General features: G+C 40.9%; 1 protein-coding gene and 1 long non-coding RNA gene across 7 annotated transcripts in view; one reads left to right on the plus strand and one right to left on the minus strand.

The window, feature by feature from the left end:
• BBS9 (Bardet-Biedl syndrome 9) overlaps positions 1–22,837 on the plus strand; it is a 580,121-nt gene that overhangs the window by 11,247 nt on the left and 546,037 nt on the right. For all 5 annotated transcript variants that reach the window (XM_073630475.1, XM_073630476.1, XM_073630474.1 and 2 more), the window contains exons 3-4: positions 10,828–10,950; positions 14,109–14,259. In XM_073630475.1, the coding sequence (XP_073486576.1) occupies positions 10,839–10,950; positions 14,109–14,259 (263 nt within the window). In that variant the 5' untranslated portion in view covers positions 10,828–10,838. The remainder of the gene's footprint in view (positions 1–10,827; positions 10,951–14,108; positions 14,260–22,837) is intronic.
• Positions 126–14,306, minus strand: LOC141144617 (uncharacterized). 2 transcript variants are annotated; one of them, XR_012244427.1, is made up of 3 exons: positions 14,141–14,306; positions 6,635–6,745; positions 126–876 (listed from the first exon to the last, which is right to left on the minus strand). It is a non-coding gene; the product is annotated as an uncharacterized lncRNA (long non-coding RNA). The 2 variants fall into 2 exon arrangements; XR_012244426.1 differs by lacking the exon at positions 126–876 and adding an exon at positions 2,329–2,940 and having other exon boundaries at positions 14,141–14,305.

Here is a 22,837-nt window from a genome sequence, read left to right on the forward strand (position 1 = left end):
GGAGGGAGATTTCTGCAGCATATTTGGCAAGTACAGAATCACAGTATATATAAAATGATATGCAAAGTGGTTGGAGGGAAGCTTCAGAATATTTTTATTGCAAATTATGTGAGCAGACTGCAGTTCCTCTTTAACATCTCCAAGTTAAATAAATGGTATTAATGTCTGAAGATCTTCCCTCTTTGATAAATCGAGCATTATTATCTAATGTGGCCATTTTACTAGAAATGTCAGTTTTAGCATCTGATAAATGGTGTTGCAGCACAACACTGAATATGAATTTTATACTTCTTGCTCATATTCTTTTATTACTTTTAATAAGGCTAATTGTATCATATGAAGTGTTTTTGTCTTAGGTGATTACAAGTGCCATCTTTCTTACTGGTCTCTTCCCTCTTTGTCAGCAGAAGGTAACGTTGTAAAGAGGATTGCTCCGATGGCTGACACGTTGAGCAGCCTTAAGTAGATTATTGTTCTGCTACTAGTAGGAGTGATGCGATCACTGCATGCAAGGACATTCCTGACGTGCTTTAACCATTTGTGTTCCCAGTGTCAGAGATGCTGTGTATTGCCAGATGACAACCAGTGACTGGTTTATGAATAATGCATAACTCTAGGATTAGTCCGTTAAGGCCCAATACATAACCTTGAACAATGGCAGATTTGTGCATTTAGTGTTTTTTCTCCTAATCCTTCTTTATATTCCATCCCTTTCATCCTTTCCACTCCAGCACTGGCTGCTGACACAAATGATTTCTCAGTTTTTCTCCTATCTGGAGCCTTGATATTGCTTGAGATTGGGCAGAGCTTGCGCAAAGACAACGCTCACAAGGTCGAGGGTGGGTGAGATGTGTTTGGAGGCAAAGTTGAGGCTTTCTAAAGAAATAACAGATATTGTGAGTCTTACATTTTATGTGTAAGCAAAATTAAAAAAAACATATATTCAGTTTATGTCTGCAATACTTGCACGTGTCACTGTTTTATCTTTTTAACCACTTCAATACCAGGCACTTACACCCCTTCCTGCCCAGGCCAATTTTCAGCTTTCGGAGCTGTTGCTGTTTAAATAACAATTGCGCGGTTATGCTACACTGTACCCAAACAGAATTTTTATCATTTTGTTCCCACAAATAGAGCTTTCTTTTGGTAGTATTTGATCACCTCTGCGTTTTTATGTTTTGCTAAACAAATAAAAAAAGACCTAAAATTTTGAAAAAAAAAAGTTTTTTTCTTTTGTTTCTGTTATAAAATTTTGTAAATAAGTACATTTTCTCCTTCACTGATAAGGCGGCACTGACAGGGACTGATAAGGTGGCACTGACAATGGGTACTGATGGGTGGCACTGATATGCAGCACTGATGGGCGTTGATAGGCGGCACTGATGGGCACTCATGGGTGGCACTGGTAGCCACTGATGGGCACTGAAAGGCTGCACTGATGGGTACTTATGGGTGGCACTGATAGGCGGCACTGATATGCGGCACTAATAGATGGCATTGATAGGCATCACTGATGGCGCTGGCAGGCATTGGGGATGGGCACTGGCAGCTGCCTGGGCACTGATTGGCATTTCCCTGGTGGTTTAGGGTGGCATACCTGGTGGTCCAGTGTGGTGGCAATCCCTGGTGGTCCTGGGTAGGCATCTGAGGGGGGGGGGGCTGTGCTAAACAATCAGCACAGACCCTCCCTGTCAGGAGAGCAGCTGATCGGCTCTCCTCTACTAGTGTCTGTCAGACGCAAGTTAGGAAAAGCCCATCAACGGTTCTTCCTGTTTACATCGTGATCAGCCGTGTCACGTGGTAAAGAACCTCCGTCGGAGGCTCTTTACCGAGATCAGTGTAGTCTGACACACCGCACCACCGATCGCCGCAATGCACTCCCTCACGGGTGCGCGAGAGCTGGAGGGCCGTCATATGATGAACGAGAGGGCATCGCCCCGCCCCACCATCATTTGATGGTGGACGGGCGGCAAGTGGCTAAAAACCCTGCAAACAATGACCTGTAGATCCTCCTAAAAATGCAGTATACTCCTATTTGAGCTGATTGTGCCTGCGCTACACTTAAATTCCAGAGGGTGTTATCAGCCCTGACTAAATTCTATGGACTACAGAACACCTCCCCTTATGATATAGAGATAAAGAGGGGTTCTGTAGTACATCATAGGATAGCTAGGTAGGGCTGACAACATCACTTGGGATATCAGAGATTATATACAAGAAGTCGTCCTGTGACTTTAGATGAAATGAGCAATGTTTAGTCACTAAGTAACATAATGCACTAAGTAACTAGTAATGCAGTAAAAATATTTATTCAAAGATAGTATACATACATGGGTGATGTAAACAATTGCTGAGCCAACAAGATTGCACATAATAAAATTAACATTAATGTATGAATATCATACAGTATGCACAGGCATTAAGACTCGACGCGTTTCTGCGAGAATGTAGCTCGCTTCCTCAGGGGGTAGATGCATATTTAATGTATCTAAAAAAGCAGAAAAGTATATATGTGACATAGTGATGAATGTTTAAGGTGACTGGTAAGAGGGGCCAGGGATAATAAACCCCATACTGTCAGAAACCATGAACCAGACCGAGACAGGAGTACACACAAATCACACTTGTTAATAAAAATAAAAAGGTAAATGGAGTAAGCGTAGTCAAAGAAGAGCCAGAGCCCAGTGACCGGATCGGGTAGTCAGCCAAGCCAGAGTTCATTAACCAGATCGGGTAATCAGCCAGGCCAGAAGTCAGGGATCCAAGTAGAGGAACAGCAAGCAGGATAAGGAGCCAGAAGGGATGTCAGCAAAGCCAGTCTTTAAGCAGGAACGCAGGAGATGTTTTCTTGTGATGTGACCAAGGCGAAGGCAGGAATGAAGTGAGCTGGAGATCTTTAAGTAGGCGGGACTGATGAGCAGATCCACAACAGCTGGTTAACTGTGGAGAGAGATGAGAGCTAGCAATTAGCCGACAGCTGAGCGGCCAGCTCATTGAAGGAAGCGCTGAGCCAGCCCTGACACATACTCACCAATCGATACAGCCAGAGTACCAATTGCTGGATTCCCCCAGGGGCGGCAGCGACAGATGCATGGCATGGGAGCTGAGGGGGAGAGGCCGACAACATCAGAGCAGCAGAGGAAATGCGTTGTCAGCTTAAAGCGGGGGTCCACCCATCTATTGTTTTTTTTTTTTTTTTTTTTTTGAGTTCATTCACAAACTTTTCTTCTCAGCATTACATACTCACATATTGTGTGTAATATGTCCGCCTGTGTCAGATTTCGTCGGAAAGAATAACTTATATTATTCACTGCAGGCAGTTTCCATCTTCATTGTGGGCATTTGAAGCCCTCAAGCATTTATTTCCTGGATGTGGTGAATGCTGTGCTCCCAGCATTCACCGCTCGTTCCCGCACATGCTCAGTGGCATCCTGGGAAGCCTGAGACTAGCTCCCAGGAGACTGTGCGGAGTCTGGGAGAGGCTAGAAACACGCCTACTCCCACGGGAGGAGAACCAGGAAGTGCAAAGAAGAATAGAAAAATAAAAGGTAATTACGGCGATTTAAATTTTTTTAAACAGCATGTCAGCATCTAGGCAAGGAAGAGAATACATACAGATATTGTTCAAAATTTGGGTGGAACCCCGCTTTAAAAAAGGAAGTTCTCAGTACACAAGATTTCTGGCTTACCAACGTGCTTTTTTTTGTACTTGCAGCCTTTTTAAAGGGCTAAACATGGGGAGATGTGCATGAATTGTATATATACAGAAGTTTTCATATCTGTTTGCCTTCTTTCTTAAAGTGACAGCACAGTGGCTTAAGAAATGCATTAAAGTAGAATTATAGGCAGTCCCCGGGTTGCAAACAAGATAGGGTCCGTAGGTTTGCTCTTAAAGCCAAATATGGAACTTCCGCTTTAAGTGCTGGTGACCTCCTGACATGCCACATTTGGCATGCCATTTATTTTTTTTGGGGGGGGGGAGCGGGTACCCTGTTTTTAGAGGCATCCAGCTCCCACTGCCTCCCCTGGCATCGGTGGAAGTTCACCTTTCCCCCTCCCTCCATGCAATCTTCTGGGACATGTCACAGGTTATAGAAGATTGCCCAGCCATTCACAGCGTGTAGCACGGCTCGTGCATGCGCAATGCAGCCGGGAGCCACACAGCCGGGCGCCCACAGTTAGAAATCCTGGCGCCGCAGAGAGGAGGGGGAGAGGAGCGGGGCACCCCCATCGCTGGACCGTGGGACAGGTGAGTGTCTGATTATTAAAAGTCAGAAGCTACACTTTTTGTAGCTGCTGACTTTTTAAATGGGTGGTACTCCGCTTTTAATTCTTTTCAAACAAAGAATTTGTTTGTAAGTCGGAACAAATACTTTTTTTTTTTTTAAGTGTAGCTCCAGCCAAAACAATCATTTTTAAGTTTTTTGGATAGCATAGAGAAGGGTTAACACCCCTGTAACATTTGTTTTGCTGTCTGTGCCCCTGTTCAGAAGATTTCACCTCACTTACTGTCCTTATGACAGTTGGATTTTGAAAATTTTGGGTTGTTGTGGAAACCAGGATTGGTGATAAAGCATCAGTGGAGACACCTTTTCCTAATGGAACTCTCACAGGAGTGAATTTCCCTTCCTAGGGGTAGATTTCCTCCCACTTCCTGTTGTCTCCCTTCGTTTGTAAGTATGAGCTGTATGTAAGTTGGTTGTTTGTAACTTGGGGACCACCTGCATAGGCAAAACCTTTTTTTTTGTGTTCATTTTGGATAGAGTAAGAGACGATTATAACCCCTGTAAGTTTATTTTTTGCCATCTGTGTCCCATGGCGGTGCTTTCACTTCACTTCCTGTCTCATAGCCAAACCGAAAGTGAGAGGTAATCCCTGCTAATTAAGGTGGAAGTCCGTGCTAAAACTAAAATCCCTGCATCTATAGCCACCAGCATTCTGACACTAACCTATCTAGCCCTGTAAAGAAATAATGAGTATACATACCTTTTCTGCAGGCGATCCGACCCGATCCCACGCTGAGCTGTGGAGGCGTGTGCAGAGGGCACAACTATCAACGAAAGCCCCATAGTAACTCTATGGGTGACGTCACTCCCCATTCATTTCACAGCCGTTTTTGGGCCGTGTCCTCTGCAGAGCTTCCACCACTGGAGATCGGGTCGGATCGCCTGCAGAAAAGGTATCTATACTCATTTTATTCTTTACAGGGCTAGAGAGGTTAGTGTTAGAATGTTGGTGGCTATAGATGCAGGGATTTTAGTTTTAGAATGGACTTCCACTTTAAGGGAATTTCTTGGGGACTCTCAGCTCACCAGAACTAGTGTCCCCATTAGAAGATTTCCCCTCTATTACTTTTCTGGGGAAAATCCAAAATGTGGGATTTTCTTTTACTTTAACTTTCAATGGTAATGGTAAACGGGACAAATAGGAAGGTTGTATCTCATTAACGAGGGCACAGACAGCAATGAAAACTGACAGGTATTCGAATCCCTCTGCGCTCTATCCAAAACAAAAAAAAAGAAGAAAAAAAGTTTTGCCTTTAGCTATACTTTAACTTTTAACTCCCGGCATCTATAAATACATACTAATTAAAGCGGAGGTCCGCCCACCGCTTCAAAAATTAAAAGCCAGCAGCTACACGTACTGCTGCTGCTGGCTTTTAATAATAGGACATTTACCCGTCCTGGAGTCCAGCGATGTCTGCACGATAGCTGATGTTTCTATCAGCTGTCAGGTGCTGCCGTTGCCATTGCGGGTAAGGCTCTGCTCCTTTCTCCTACTGACCCGGCGACAGAGGGAGAGAAGGGAGCCGAGCGGTGACGTCAATAGCCATGGCTGTGGGAACAGGGTACCTGTCAAAGACAAGTATCCTGTCCCCCCTCCCCCCGAAAGGTGTCAAATGTGCATCGGAAGGGGGGAGGAGACAAATGAGTGGAAGTTCCACTTTTGGGTGGAACTCCGCTTTAAAGTAGGTATCTCTTAATAAATTAAAATAAGTATTTTAACTAGGGTAGTTACATTTTATTAACATATTGTAATATATACATCGTATTACAATATATGTTGTAAAAGTAAAGTTTGGCTTTTTTTTTTTTTATTTTATTTTATTTTTTTATAGAAATCATACTCCCCTAGGTGGATGCAGCATCTGTCCCCTGCCGGCTCTAAGACTGAGAACAGAGCGATCAAAAACCTACCCTAATGCACTTTCTGCATTAAAGTACAAAAAACTTTTATTATCAACTTGCAAACCCCCCAACCCCAGTCCCCCAAATACTTACCTGAGCCAGATCTCGATCCAGCAGTGGTGCTGCTCTCTCTCCCTGCTTGCTATACTCAGTGATAGCAGTGGGAGCCTTTGGCACCAGCTGCTGTCACTCAAATCCAGTGCTGAAGGAGCTGGGGGTGAGGCTGATCTGCATTGTGTGTGTCAATGGACCGAACCCGCATATGTGCCACCATAGGAAGCAGCTTTCTATGGTGGCACATGGAAAAGAGGAGGAGTCTAGAGCGCCAGTGGCAGACCCCAGAAAAGGAGGGTCAGGGCTACTCTCTGCAAAACCATAGCACAAAGCAGGTAAGTATAACATGTTTGTTATTTAAAAAAACATTTTTAACTTTACAATCACTTTACCGTATAATCACAGGCTGATGACAGGGAGCTGACCAAGTTGTATTGCTTAACTGTAGTAGACAAAAATCAGGTCACCATCTTGGCCGTGCTCTCCAGCAGGGCTGTCTAAATCTAGGGAATGGATGGAAAGAAATATAAAACTTTTGGCAGGTAAAACAGCAACTGTGTATATAGTGTTTCGCCTGGAGTTCATCTTTAATTTAATTTGACTTCTGAGGCTGATGCTACATTTCAGGATCTTGATTATAAGTCGTTCACGTTGATTAGTCAGCTGCTTTGTATGTGGTATAAATATTCTTGCTGATTAGTAACTTTCTTCTAAGCCTGAAGTGCACAAGACTTATGGCCCGTACACACGATCCGAAAATGGTACGGAAAATACCACTTTCGAAGCGATCGTACAATAATCAGATCGTTAGTACAGAGCTTTTGAGAGCTGATCTCAACAGTTCATCCGATATTATCCGATTGGACAAGCATGAAAATTATTCTTGTACGATACTAGATCATACGATAATCGTTTAATCAGCACAGTTGTCGTCTGAAAATACGATACAAATACACTACAACACATGACATCACTTCCGATTTTTCATTCTGTCGTACGAGAATTTTCATAACTTTAGTGAGCTCTTCATGTTCAATATACGACTAGCATGCAAAAAAAAAACAAAAAAAAAAAACTAACGAACTGTCGTCTGATTTTCGGATCATGTGTACGGGGCATAACTAAGCAATGGACTGGAAAACGCACAGGACCCTTTTTTAATTTGCACCGCAACCGGCTCGCATATATGTGAACTGGCTCCATTGAAAGCCGGTCTGGTTCACGTTAGGATGCGGTTCAAAACTGATCTGATTCACATGTATGTTAACTGAGCCTGCATTTTGCATTTTTGAACACATGATTTTGATGCCTTTTCCTTTTTTTTGGCTAATAGTAAAGTATGACAATTCTGTTCATGGAGTGCGACTTTGATGTGACAAAGTAGTGCAGGAACTTTATTGTGTCCATGTTAGGGTTAAGGGTTAGGGTTAGGGCCCTTTCACATCAAACACAGTTGGATGCATTTTGAACTGCACTCCACCTGCATAGACAGCCCAAAATCAAGCTAATCCTATGGGCATAGGGGTTAATTTACTAAAACTGGAGAGTGCAAAATCTGGTGCAGCTGTGCATAGAAACCAATCAGCTTCCAAGTTTTTTTTGAGCTGAAGTTAGAAGCTGATTATCATGCACAGCTGCATCGGATTTTTCACTCTCCAGTTTTAGTAAATCAATGCCATAGTTCACATCATTGAAGTGTAGTTCAGCTCAGTTAAAAAAAAAAGAAGAGCGTGCTGCATTTTTCTGCACCGCAAATGCAGGGACTGCGCTTCAAACGCACCGTGCCCCTTTAAGCCAAGAAAGCCATGCCCAAAAACATAGAAAAATGCACTGCAAACACAGTTTTTAAACGCAGTGCAAAACACATTCATGCATGCTTCAAATGCATGTAAACCTGCAGTCAAAAATGCACAGTTATATGCAGTTTCTGGTGTGAATGGGCCATGAGAGTTAGGGTTAGAGTTAATGTCAGCAGTAATCATTAGGGTTAGGATTAGTGTAAATCATTAGGGATAGGGTTAGTGCTCTAACCCTAACAATTACCGCTCTAACCCTAACAATTACCGCTAATCCTAACCTAGCCTTAACCCTAACATGTGACTTTGGACACATAAGAGTTCCTGTTCTACTTTGATGTGACTTGAGCGCCAGAGAGTGTAAAGTTGCATCGAAGTCGCACTCCTTTAACAGAGTTGTCATACTTTTCTATTAGCCAAAAAACCCCAGCAAAACGCAATAAAAATGCATGAAGAAAAACATCCAAGCCAGGATAAATTTTGCAAAAACACATCTGAAGTCTCCCGAAAAGATGTGGGAAATTGTGTTATGGTCTGATGAAACCAAGGTTGAACTTTTTGGCCATAATTCCAAAAGATATTTGGTGCAAAAACAACACTGCACATTACCAAAAGAACACCATACCCACCATGAAGCATGGTGGTGGCAGCATCATGCTTTGGGGCTGTTTTTCTCCAGCTGGAAGAGGGGCCTTAGTCATGGTAGAGGGAATTATGAAGAGTTCCAAATACCAGTTAATATTGGCACAAAACCTTCAGGCTTCTGCTAGAAAGCTAAACATGAAGAGTAATGTCATCTTTCAGCATGACAACGACCCAAAGCATACATCCAAATCAACAAAGGAATGGCTTCACCAGAAGAAGATTAAGGTTTTTGAATGTCCCAGCCAGAGCCCAGACCTGAATCCGATTGAAAATCTGTGGGATGATCTAAAGAGGGCTGTGCACAGGAGATGCCCTCGCAATCTGACAGATTTGGAGTGGAGTGGAGTCAAGATGTTAAGATCAAATGGTGCTTCAACAAAGTATCAGTTTAACTGGTTCCCGACCAGCCGCTGCAGTTATACTGCGGCAGGATGGCTCCCCTGGGCGAGCCGTCATAGCTGTATGTTGGCTCTTTAAGACGCTGTAGGAGGCGCGATGACCGCTGGGAACCCGCGATCGCCCGTGACAGAGCGAGAATCGGGATCTGCGTGTGTGAAAACACACAAATCCCGGTTCTGTCAGGGGAGAGGAGACAGATTGTGTGTTCTCACTAAGTTGGAACAACGATCTGTCTCCTCCTCTAGTTACTCCTTTCCCCCCTTAGTTAGAACACACAGTGAGGGGACACGTTTAACCCCTTGATTGCCCCCTAGTGTTAATCCCTTCCCTGACAGTGACATTTATATAGTAATCAGTGCATCTTTATAGCACTGATCACTGTATAATTTGTCACTGGTCCCAAAAATGTGTCAAAAGTGCCAGATTTGTCTGCCGCAATATCGCAGTCTCGATAAAAATCGCTGATCGCTGCCATTACTAGTAAAAAAAAATGATAATAAAAATGCTGTAAATCTATCCCCTATTTTGTAGATGCTATAACTTTTGCGCAAACCAATTAATATACGCTTATTGCGATATATTTTTTTTTTTTTTACCAAAAATATGTAGAAGAATACACATCGGTCTAAACTGAGGAAAAATTTTTTTTTTTTCAATTTGGGATATTTATTATAGCAAAAAGTAAAAGATATTGGGGGTTTTTTACGAAAGGCAAATCCACTTTGCATTACAAGTGCAAACTGCACTTGAAATTGCACTGAAAGTGCACTTGGAAGTGCAGTCGCTGTAAATCTAAGAGGTAGCTCTGAAATGAGGGGAAGCTTTGTTGATTTTATCATCCAATCATGTGCAAGCTAAAATGCTGTTTTTTTTATTTTCCTTGCATGTCCTCCTCAGATCTACAGGGACTGCACTTCCAAGTGCAATTTCAAGTGCACTTTGCACTTGTAGTTTGCACTTGTAGTTCAAAGTGGATTTTCCTTTCGTAAATAACCCCCAATGTGTTTCTTTTCAAAATTGTCGCTCTTCTTTAGTCAAAATTGTCCCTCTATTTGTAGGAAAAAAAGGACGTAAATTTTGTTTGGGTACAGTGTCGCACGACCAAGCAATTGTCAGTTAAAGCAACGCAGTGCTGTATCGCAAAAAATGGCCTGTCAGGAAGGGGGTAAATTCTTTTGGGGGTGAAGTGGTTAAGGGTGTGCACACTTAAACAACCATATTATTTTTGTTTTTTTATTTTTACTTCCCTCCACCTAAAAGATTTCAGTTTGTTGTTCAACTGAGTTTACAGTTTTTATAGGTCACATTTAGTCGGGGTTCATGCCATTTCGAATTGGATTCAGGGTCTCCGCATCCAATTCGCAATAGCAGGAGATTTTCACCTGCTCTCTATGGAGCCGGTTCACATATACATTCGCTGTGGCTCTGGTTCAAATTTGCACAGGAGTCCTGTGCGTCTTTTGGTCCGTTTTCAGGTCCAAATTCAGCCTCAAATTCGGGCTGCAATCGGACCTGAAACGGTGAACGGGGACGCACCGGACCCCTGCTGGGAGCCGCATGCGGCGATGGTGTGAACCCAGCCTAAAGGTGGAAAGAGTTCTGAAATGTATCTTTGTCTCATTTTTTTACATGACAGAAACCTGACATTTTAACAGGGGTGTGTATACTTTTTATATCCACTGTAGCTGCGTGTTGAAGAAATTCTTCCTATATCAGCTTTGTAAACTGTACGTTTTACTTTCTAGAGAGCGCAGACATGTCACTGTTTAAAGCTCGAGATTGGTGGTCCGCGTCACTTGGAGAAAATGAGGAGTTTGACCAAGGATGTCTGTCAGTGGCTGATGTTGACAACAGTGAGTCTGGACAAGGTAAACACATCTGGGATTCATAAAACTGTTCTTTTTAATATGGCTTTGTGTGGTTTAATTCTTTCAATCTTTCCTCAAATGTTCATGATTTTTTGTGATACTCTTGATCTCAGGATGCAGTATATAAACAAAAAATGAGACTTGTTACTTGTAGTCCCAAAGACCGCTTTACTTAGAGCAATTCTGCTGTGTTCTACCTCCCAGGCTTGGGTCGGTGAGGGAAATCACTCGTCTGTCAGACTTTATTCAACCCTTGCTACATTCCATCACATCATCGTAAAATCCAGCATGGAAGTATAACAGTAGATTTCAGTTGGGTGCCAACTCGAGCCACTTTTACTTTCACAATTCTGTTGGTAAAGAATGCCACACTCTTCTTTATACTTTAGGCTCAATTCAAAAACAAAGATAAGGATTCTTATTTTTTTTAAAAAGGTGACCATTGTTTTCAGTTGAGATTTTGAAATTGCAGTCACATGGCTGCAAATATAGGGCCTAAGACTGGTCACACGCGTGTTGAATTCCAAGCGGTTTTTCGTTTGAAGATCATACCTTTCAATAATTGTTTATTTGATTTTTGAGCATTAGAGGCCAATTTTCATGCCTTCATCGAATTTGCATGATGAAGCATGTTGGAAATTTTTGGAAAAATGAACAAATTTCTAAGCGATGATGGACCGTATACACTCGAGTATAAGCCGAGGCACCTAATTTTACCACAAAAAACTGGGAAAACGTATTGACTCGAGTATAAGCCTAAGGTGGGAAAATGCAGCGGCTACTGGGTAAACAATGCCCATTTGCAGCCTCATTGTGCCCATTTGCAGCCTCATTGTGCCCATTTGTAGCCTCATTGTGACCATCTGCAGCCATACCCTTGATTACTAAAACAGCGGGTGTCTCCCGCTGTGTTATGCAGTCTGTTCGGAGGCTGTCCATTGTAACAAAGCCCCGCCTCCTCCTCGTCCGTGATAGGCGGAACACTGATACAATGTTGGGAAACCGTATCAGTGTTCCGTCTATCGGGACGAGGAGGAGGCAGGGCTTTGTTACAGTGGACGCCCGCCGAACAGACTGCATAACACAGCGGGAGACACCCGCTGTTTTAGTAATCAAAGGTACGGCGGCAGATGGGCACAGTGAGGCTGCACCCTTACTCGAGGCCCTCACTCAAGCATAAGCCGAGGGGGGGGTTTCAGCCAAAAAAATGGGCTGAAAAACTCGGCTTATACTCGAGTATATACGGTAATCGAAAAAGAAATGCGTATGAGCTGTGACGTGGAAAGGAAAGAAGATTCTTGGCCACGAATGTTCTTTTCCGTAACAAAATGAGGTGAAATTGAAGATTTGGTTGGTCAAATTTCGAGATCAGTGGTGGCACCATTGGATTACAAAACGCACAAATTTTCGATAGATCGTTTGGAATTAGACGTTTGCACACATTTTGAATTGAGCTTGTTGTATGAAATCAATAATGTGCAGTCATCAGCTTTGAGGCACAATTGTTAACATTGCTGCCCTGCAGATTTAAAGGCTGTGTCTTATGTACTCTGCTTCGCTTTAACTGACTATTTCTATATCTTGTGGGTTTTAACAGTTGGTTGGGTTACTCCCGGGTACATCACCAACCTTAAATCAAAATATCACCCAAAACATCTTCTCCACTACTCTTAAGATCCCCTGCTCTCTAGCCCCCTTGTCACCTCCTCCCATGCTTGACTCCTGGACTTTTCCAGAGTTTTTCCCATCTTCTGGAATTTTCTACCCCAATCTGTCCAGCTTTCTGGACAGGCGTTCCCTTGAACCTCATCTCTTAAATAAAACTTATCCTGCCTCCACCAAAATGTTGAAGCTTGCCCAACCTTTCTTCTGTTAGTGAGTTAGGCTGCCCTTTAGAGTGACAGACCAGTAGAAATGCTTAGGGATGAGACATTAATCTCCAACTCTACCTGGAAGACTTGGAGCTTTGCCTGTCAGAATGGTTTGGCATTTCGACAGGCAGGAAGGTGTGGGAGGCCGCTGCAAGAATGTCCAGGTATCTCATGCTTGCAGCAGTTTGTCCCCTCCTTCCCTTCAGAGTATCTTTAAAATGGAATTCCACTTTTGTTGATAAATGAACAGTCCCCTCTGGGTGACTTATGTACATTGCAGAAAATTTTGCAAACTTTAATGCAGCTCTGAAGAAAAAAATGTTTTTTTTCACTGTGTCATTTGCAGACTGATTCTGAATTGTAGGATCTGGTTCATTATAATCAGCTGGTACACTCTCCATGTTCTGTTGAGAAAAATTACAAGGTCTGCATCCCTTCAGAAGTAAATGCCCCTTTGGGAGCACCTCGCCAAAACTAACATTTCTTTTGCAGAGGGTCCCTAAAATTTGACTTGCAGTGAAGTCTTGTTTGTTATTTTAAAAAATGTAAAAAAAAAAAAAACATGTCAGACATCGCTGGATAGAGATGGGGCTCAGGCAAGTATTAGGGGGTGCTGCGGAGGCTGCTACACACAGAAGGTTTTAATTCATAAAACAGTGATAAGTAATATACTCACAAACTGACAGGTACATCAAAATGTCATATTGACCAGCAACTTCCAGTCAACGATACATTACATCACTTGATAGGACAATTGAAAATCCAACAGGCTAACATGTTTCGAGGACTTGTCTCTTCTTCAAAACCAACCAAGGAGCAAGTACTTGAAATGCGTTAGCCTGTTGGACTTCCAATTGTCCTGTCATGTGATGTGATGTATCCTGGACTGGAAGTTACTGTTCACCATAACCGATCCTGGTGTGGATGCATACATGTGAAAGCCTCAGTCAATGCCGCTCCTTGGGCCATGCCCCCTGACATGTTTTGCCACCACCCACCTCTATGATTAAACCCCCGGTGGCCAGGGCGAAACACGTCAGCGGGCATGGCCCGAACAGTGACACTAGGATCGGCTATGGTGAGCTGCAGTTTCACGCTTAAACATACTTGTTTACTGTTCTTTCGACTCCAGTTTTTGTATCCAAATGGTGGAAGTGGCCACCAGCATGACTAGTTTTTGAAAATTATAAGAAGCATTTGGAAAAAAAAAATCACTATTAACTTACTGCTCTAATAGCACATTCTTCCTGCAATAAACAAAAAAAAATTCATTTTTTGTTTCCCTAGACAAAATCATTGTTGGTAGTTACAATGGATACCTCCGTATATTCTCTCCCCATCCTCTGAAAACTGGTGATGCCATTCAGGCAGAAGATTTGTTGCTTGAGGTTCAGCTAAGGGATCCGGTACTCCAAGTGGAAGTGGGAAAGTTTGTTTCGTAAGTACATATGAAAGCTCTTAGCTGTTATGAAACTAATCTCCCATAATCCTCAGTTTTCCAACAGCTGGAGTTTGGAACCCGTTTTGTTTACATTGTTTTTATGAAGGACATTGTTAGCTGGGTAGCTGTTGCACAGTAACAAGTATCTCCTCCCATGATACTGCTTAACATCACAAGCTGACTAGGGAATTCACATTGCTTGAGAACAAGGAATAAATGTTTCTAAAATGAAGTATAATATAACTCTATGCAAATGCTTTTTAATTTAATGAATGAATATTGGCATTGATTTTAAAGCTGTATATGGGGAATTTTAAGCTAATGCTAATGAGCAGTTTAGCTTCCCGCTGGCAATCAGCTGCTTTTTGATTTGTAATAAAATTATAATTTTTGATTGGTGATTGAAAACAGCTAATCGTTGATTTTAAAATCTGTTCTTTTATGTGCATTACTATCTTGAGTCTCAATAAACATTAACTATTTTAAATCCTTATGGTACTAGCATTAGTAAATAGATAGGAAGGGATATTCTATTTACTTATTTTACATAAAAAAAAAAAAAAAAATGTATTTTATGGCCTAGGGCAGGGTTTCTCAACAAGGGTTCAATGGAACTGTAGGGTTCCTCCAGAGGTTGCTAGGGGTTCCTTGAGCAATGAACGATTTCTGCCTCTCAGATAAGTTCCCACTGACACCATTGATCTTTTTAGCTATCTGTAAGGGGCTAAATCTTTCCAATGACCACAAGTGTAAGGAGCGTCCTTCCCACTGACCATCACATTAATGTATCACGAGTTGTAGATATAGTACTTTTTAACAGGGGTTCCCGGAGACTGGAAAGTTATTTCAAGGGTTCCTCTGTGTTGAAAAGGTTGACAAAGGCTGGCCTAGGCCTAGGCCAAGATGATTCCAGGAGTCTTTATGGGCATTTTTTTTTCTTTTCATCTGGAAGAGGGGATGTGACAACCCTGGGCCAGTCACCATGCACCAGTGCTGCCACATGGGAGGAAGGAAAGCAAATCACAAGCTCCTCCCATATCTAGATAAACTGGGTATTTTTTGCACCTGCTGTGGTGGAATGGAGCATCAGGGGAGGGAAGGAAAGATGACTGCATACTGCATAACACAAGGCCGTTGCTTAGGTTTGCTTGAGCAAAGCACAATTTTGCTTTAAAGGGTATCTGTTAGTTTTTAAAAGTTTTTAAACAGGTCAGCTTGTAAAGAAAAGAATAAATACTTACCCTTGAGCCGCCAATCTTCGCACTGTTCAATAGCTCTTGAAGCTGAAAAATCTTTTGCATGTACTTGCATGTAGATGTGTTTATCTGCCTAAAACCAGGTTAAGTGGTCCTGGAATGCACACATTTCTTGTTTATGTAAATGCAGTTAGACCAAATGTTTAGTTGCTGCTAAACATTTAGATGTGTATTTAGCATTGCATGCCTCCAGATGCATCCGGAAATCAGCTCAGAATGCATCTGCGGGTATTTTGACAATTGTGTACTTAAGGCCTTAAAATGGAACTCAGAAAGTGAAAATGTGTTATATTGAAGGGAATATTTTAGAAATGTTATTTGTGCCTAAGCTGTACCCTGAAAATTTTACTTTTTTTTTTTTTCTGCAATCTAAAAACTAGCAGTACACTTCCTGATATGTGAGGGTGCCTTGGCACTAAAAACTGTGCATCTAAATTGGGTTATCCAGTCTACAATTACCTAAAACAGAAGGAGGTTTACAGTTGCAGCGTTTTGCTGGTTGGGACTCGATCAACATAGCTGATCCTATTCAGTCTATCCTGTTTTCCCGCTCCTCTGAATATAGCCTACTGGTGCAATTGAAGGCTACCACCAATTACAGATGCTAATCTGAGTCCCACCTTTATCCTTATGCATAAGGTCTGGAATGACATGAAAGGCATTATGAATTATGACGGTATTTCAGAGTACATGCCCTTATGGGATAACCTCAGACTAGAGGAATTGGGTAAACTGGAAGGGTTTAATTTCTTGTATGAAAGGGGAATAAAGTTTGTTGTCCAACTGTATCATCAAACCGTCCTACGCTCCTATCAAGATATGTAGGCCTCCTATCATTTGCCTTCTACTAGATTTTTCCAATATATGCAGTTGAGGCATGCGCTAGCTTGTCAATCTAAGAACACTAGTATGTCTGTGCAATCCATGCCTTTAATAACTTCACTTGCAGGTACCTCTAGTAAAAGTGGCTTAAGGCATTCTGAGTGGCCCATATAGGTCTCCCGGGATGAGGAGGGTGGAAGACAGATCTAGGGGACATATCCGATGACTCATGTAATAATATATTGGATCTAGTAACTCAGGTGTCTCTGTAGCCTTCACAAAGGATGTCTCCTCTGTTTCTTCTCCATAGAGTATACCATACTCCACTTAGATTATACCAGTGGGGTTGTAGACCAAGATCCCTGGCAGATCTTCTTCATATGCTGTGGCGATGCCCCAAGCTGGTCTGCTATTGGAGTATGACCGTAGATACCATCAATAGAGTCTTTCAGATAGAACTTGAAATGCTTTAAATGCTATGCTTTGGGATATTGATGAGGAGCGATTCTCTCCCGAGACTAGAATAGCTGTGATACGTTTGTTTTTTATAGCCCACAAAATAATAGCTATGGAGTGGCTATCCCCTAGTCCTCCCACATTTGAAAACTGGCAAATTCAAGTAAGTAATACCCTACTGTTTGAAATACAGATATACCAATACAGGGGCACTCCAAATAAACTTTCCAAATTGTGGGAGCCATGGCTCATGGTACCGGGCCTGGCCCCCCTCTCACTGGTTTTTAATTCTGGTTGCTACCGTTCTAACTTTAATAGCTGGGGATAGATCATTATGGAAATAGGCAGATTTTTACTTTTCCTTGGCTTTAATTATACAACCTCCTGAATAGTGCTGAGAGCTAGAGGTTTTGATGCACACATATATTTACCTACATGCTTTTGGGTATATGCAGACACTTGTTTGTTACTGGTTTTATTTTGTTTAGTTGAATGGTACATACAATGCAATACTGTACTTTGCTAAAAGCCTTTTATATACATGCTTGCTGTTGTTGGAACAGAGAGACTTTTTTTTTTTACCGTGTCTGCTCTATGCATTTTAATGTGATACTCTGCCACGTATGACCAACATATTTCTATTGGAAGGCTTATTCACATATGTCCATTTTCTTTACTTTCCTTTTATAATATGTTTTTCTATCACAAAAAAAAATAAAAAATTGGAATAAAAATTATTTATCCCCCCCCCCCCCCCAAAAAAAAAAAGACTGTATCTGCAGTGTAAGGTTAACCACTTTTTTACCAGGGTCATTTTTTCATTAAAAAAAAAAGAGAAATATGGCTATACTTCTCCGGTGGGGCACAGTAGTGTACTTACTCTGGACTGCTGTGACCCAGCGTCGGCTGACAGCAGGCTATTGAGCCAACTTGGGACAGCTGCAGGATCATAGACTTGAGTGTGTGTGTGTGTGTGTGCGTGTGCGTGTGCGTGTGTGTGTATGTGTTTTTTTTTTTTTTTTTTTTTTTTTAAATATACCTATATTTCTTCTTTAGGTCACATGATACTAGCATACATGTTTTTCAGGCGCTATATACTAAAGATAATTTTAGTGCACACAAACACAATTTATCACCTATTTTTTTTGTAAAGTTATAAACAAATGAAGTTGTGATGTATAAATAGATACCCAACATGTCAAGCCTTAAAGGGGTTGTAAAGTCAGAAGGGTTTTTATCTTAATGCATTCTATGCATTAAGATAAAAACCCTTCTGTGTGCAGCAGCCCCCCCTCAGCCCCCCTAATACTCACCTGAGCCCCATCTCTGTCCAGCGATGTTCTTGAGTGTCTTGGCCAACCCAAAACTCTCCTCCTGATTGGCTGTAACACAACAGCGGCACCATTGACTCCCGCTGCTGTCAATCAAAGTCAGCTAGCCAATCAGGAGAGAGGGGGGCAGGGCCGAACCAAGGCTCCATGTCTGAATGGACACAGGGAGCTGTGCCTCCATAGCAAGCTGATTGCCGTAAGGGCACTCGACAGGAGGGAGGGGCCAGAAGAGGCGAAGAGGGACCCAAGAAGAGGAGGATCTGGGCTGTTCTGTGCAAAACCACTGCACAGGGCAGGTAAGTATAAAGTGTTTGTTATTTTTAAGGAAACAAAAATGAGACTTTACAATTACTTTAAAATTGTGCATGCCTGTGAAATGGTGACAAACTTTGGTGCCCAAAGTTGTCTATAGGAGTTGCTTTAAAAGCTTTTACCAACTATGAAGTTAGAGTTACTGTAACTGAATGATGGCCCAGAAATTATTGCTCTCTCTGACATTTGCAGCAATATGTAACATGTATAACACAATCACCATTTCTTTTTTTTAACATTCAATTTTTTATTTAGTTATCAGAACATAAAATAACAAATAAAGACATTAAGAAAGGTGTAACAGGATTCACACCATTACAGTTACATAGTATAGCAAATGCTTTTTTGATAAATACATTAAGTCAGTATAATAATCGTGAATAATCCTTCAAATTCATATCTTTGAATTCAGTTTCTAGCTAGTAAACATCCAAGAATAAACCTATTCACCCCTAGGGGAGTAAACTGTGAACAGGTCTATTCTAACTTGAATAAACAAAAGAGAGAACAGGATGTCGTCTAGTAAATCAATGTATTCTAGCAAGTCAAACCAATCAGGAAATGAAAGCAGCATAAGTCTCTACATGGAATAAGTGATACCCACAGGCTACCTAGTGGTAGTTAAGACTGAGCGTACAAGTCTTTTAGTACTGTAGATGCTTTAGGATGTATGATCCATACATACCAGTGCTTCTTAAAGTGAATTACGTTCTAATTTTTAAGTGCTAACAGTATTTCATAGTACGCCTGGGTGTTGACTCTAAGAATGACATCACACAGGTTAGGGGCCTCAATTGATTTCCACATTTTCGTTATGGTAAGTCTAGCTGCTATAAGAATATTCGCCACTAATATTCTGTATTGAAATTGGAAAGTGTCAAGGTTGATACCTAAAAGGGCCATAGCAGGTGATAGTTTTAACAAGTTGCCTGTGAGAGAGGCAATAAAGGTGGATATCGAGTTCCAGAAACAGGTCAGATTTTTTAACTCCATAAAATGTGGAATAAGGAACCAACTTGATCTGTACAACGCCAGCATAGTGGTGATGTAGATGGATATATTTTAGCTATTTGTAAGGAGTTAGGTACCATCTATTCAATATTTTCTGGGAGTTGTCCCAATGCTCTAAGCAGGATGTTGCAGTTTGGTTTATTCTCATAGCATTGTACCAACATTCGTCCGAAAAGGATTGTCCTAAATCTTTTTCCCATTTATACATATTAGGGTTTTTCTCATATTTAGGATACTGAGAAACTTTATAGAAGAAAGCTATACTTTTATGTTTTACATGTTTGTTAATGGTGAGGTGTGACCAAATTAAAGATGGAATTTCAAAATCTTGATGTGGATTAAAGCTTTGCAGATGGTTAAGCTTATTTAACTTATCATCAATCATGGCTTTGTATCCTGAGGGCAGGTGTACGTAAAAGTTAAAGCCCTCAGCAATCCATTTGCTCTACAGTAGTCAAGGGCTCTGAGTGGTATAGGTATCTTTTGTAAATGCCCTAGAGCATGGAAGTTTGAGACAAGAAACTTCCATGCTAACAGGATAGCTTTAATGAAAAGCAATTTAGGGCAAATAAAATCATAAATCATTTCCCTTGGTGATTTCTCTTTCAATGGATAGCCACAGCTTATCGTCATTTGGGAAAAACCAGTATTTCATTTGATCCAAAAGTGTTGCGTAGTAGTATTTATGCATATCAGGTAAGTTCATACCCCCTTTGTTTTTAGAAGATGTTAAAATAGAGAAAGCTACCCTTTGGTTTTTTTGTTATTCCAGAACAGGTTTCTCAATTTAGTATTTAGAATCTTGAAAAAGCTTGAAGGTATTGGAATAGGTATGGCTCTAAAAAGGTAGAGTATCTTGGGTAGGGTTTGCATTTTAAATGCTGCAATTTTGCCTATCCAGGATAGGTGCGTTTGTTTTATATTTTGAAAATCTTTAGAAATCAAGTCTAATAACTTAGGAAAATTAGCTGCATATAGTTTTTTTGCGGGAAATGTAAGGTTGCTACCTAGATAGGTGAACGAAGATGCATCCCAATTATTATAATTATATTTTTCTTTGAGGATGGTAGAGGTATTGTTAGATATATTCATAGGTAGGGCAAAGCTTTTCCTATTGTTAATTTTGTAATAAGATACTTTACTAAAGGAGTTAAGTGTTGATTGTAGCACATGCAGGGATTTGTTGGGACTAGTTAAAGATAGAATGATGTCATCGGCAAATAGCCCAATTTTATGTATTTTATCACCTATGTTTATTCCTAAAATATTTTCATTGGACCTAATGGTTTCCGCCAAGGGTTCAATTACCAAAGAAAATATAATGGGTGAGAGTGGGCAACCCTGTCTGGTGCCATTCTTGAGGTTAAAAGTCTTAGACAACATTCCCGAGGTGGAAACTTTTGCTGATGGTTGTGTATAAAGTAGCATAATTGCTTCATGGATAAATCCTGAAAATCCAAACTTCTCAAGAGTCCTGGAGATATAGTTCCAATGCACTCTATCGAATGCCTTCTCTGCGTCCAGACCTAGGAGCAGAGAAGGCGTTCATGTGTTCTCAACGTAGTTAATTAAATTGATCATCCTTCTCGTGCTGTCCGGGGCTTGACGACCCTTAACAAAAAGCCTACTTGGTCAGAGTCGACCAGGTAAGGGGTAATTTCTAACAAACGATTGGCCAATATTTTGGCATAAATTTTTATGTCCGAATTGAGCAACGAGATTGGTCGATAGTTTAAAGGAGATGTCAAGTCTTTGTCAGATTTCGGGAGAGTAATTATTACCGCTTCTAATAGTTCTTTTGGGCAACATTTGGCTGTAGCTATGCAATTAAACAGGTTTGTTAAGTGCGGAGCTAAAATATTAATGAATGTTTTGTAGTATTTATTGGATAGACCGTCATTACCTGGCAATTTATGCAGCGGAAGGTCTTTTATAACTTTCTGGGTTTCCATTAACGATATGGGTTGATTTAGTGCGTCAAGTGTATTAGAGTCAATTTGGGTAAGTTCACTTTGTCTAAGAATACTGTAATGTCTTTTAACATTGGTTGGATAGTATCCTTGTCATTTTTTAAGTTGTATAAACCTCCATAATAATCTGAGAAAGCATCTGCTATTTCTTGTGGGTTTATTAATGCTTTCCCAGATTTATGATGAATTAGTTTATCAATTTTTTGTGTTCTTTGGCGGTGACGTAGTACAGAAGCCATCAATTTGCCTACCCTATTATTTTAGGAGTAATAATTAAATTTCAGTCGTTTGAGGTATTTGTCATGGTTAGTTACTAAAGTTGTCCTAAGCTCATTCCTTTTGCTGTTGAGTTTTTGTAATAAGCAATCTCCAGAAAATTCTAACTTATGTTCTTTTTCAAGACTAGATATATCTCTTAAAAGGGTATCAACAAATTTTAGCCTTTCTCTTTTATCCCTAGATGCCACCTGGATAAGGATACCCCTCATAAAGGCTTTGTGTGTACACCACAGATTTGTAGTGGATGTAGAGCCATTATCATTAAAATCAAAGAATTCTGTCAATTTGTTCTTCATTGCAGACACATATCTCTCTTGAGAGAATAGAAATTTATTATTCCTCCAAAAGGTTGACATTAGGCCTTGTTGGCCTGTCGTAATAGATAAAGTGATTGGTGAATGGTCCGACCAAGTGATATTATGAATTTGTGCATCTGAAATTTTTTGTAAGAGCATTTTGTCTGCAATGAAGAAATCAATTCTGGAATACGTTTTATGTACATTAGAGAAAAATGTGTAGTCTTTTTCAGTAGTATGTAAACACCTCCATGGATCATATAAATCTTCCTCAGCGAAAATCTTACCAAGGCTCAATCTACTTGTGCGGTCTCTTTTAGTAGTATCTACATTAGGATCCATCGGGGCATTAAAATGTCTGCAGATGATAATATGCCCTTTCTGTATTTTCCGTACCTTTCTCAACAGCTTACGGATGAATTTTTGTTGATGCTTGTTAGGAGCATAAATGTTGGCTATTGTGTAAGTAACATTGTCTATAATAGAAACTAGAATTATATACCGACCATGATCGTCTATTACTGAGTCCAAAAGGTGGAATGAGACTGTCCCTTTGATTGCTGTTATAACACCTTTCTTCTTTTTGAGGTTGTTAGAGCAGAAGATATGTGGGAAAAGAGGATGCGAAAATGTAGGTGCTTTTATCTTTCGCAAAATGCGACTCTTGTACACATATGATGTCACTCTGAAGTTTGATAGCATCAGTCCAGAGAGCTTTTCTTTTATGAGGACTCTTAAGCCCGTTTGTGTTCAGAGAAAACATTTTAAGTTGCAACATTTTTTAAGGTGTTGATAAGTAGCAGCGACATCCTATTGTGGATAAGACAAGATATATAATGATC

The sequence above is a fragment of the Aquarana catesbeiana genome, linkage group LG05 (assembly GCF_042186555.1).
Source record: "Aquarana catesbeiana isolate 2022-GZ linkage group LG05, ASM4218655v1, whole genome shotgun sequence".
Classification (NCBI taxonomy): Eukaryota; Metazoa; Chordata; class Amphibia; order Anura; family Ranidae; genus Aquarana; species Aquarana catesbeiana.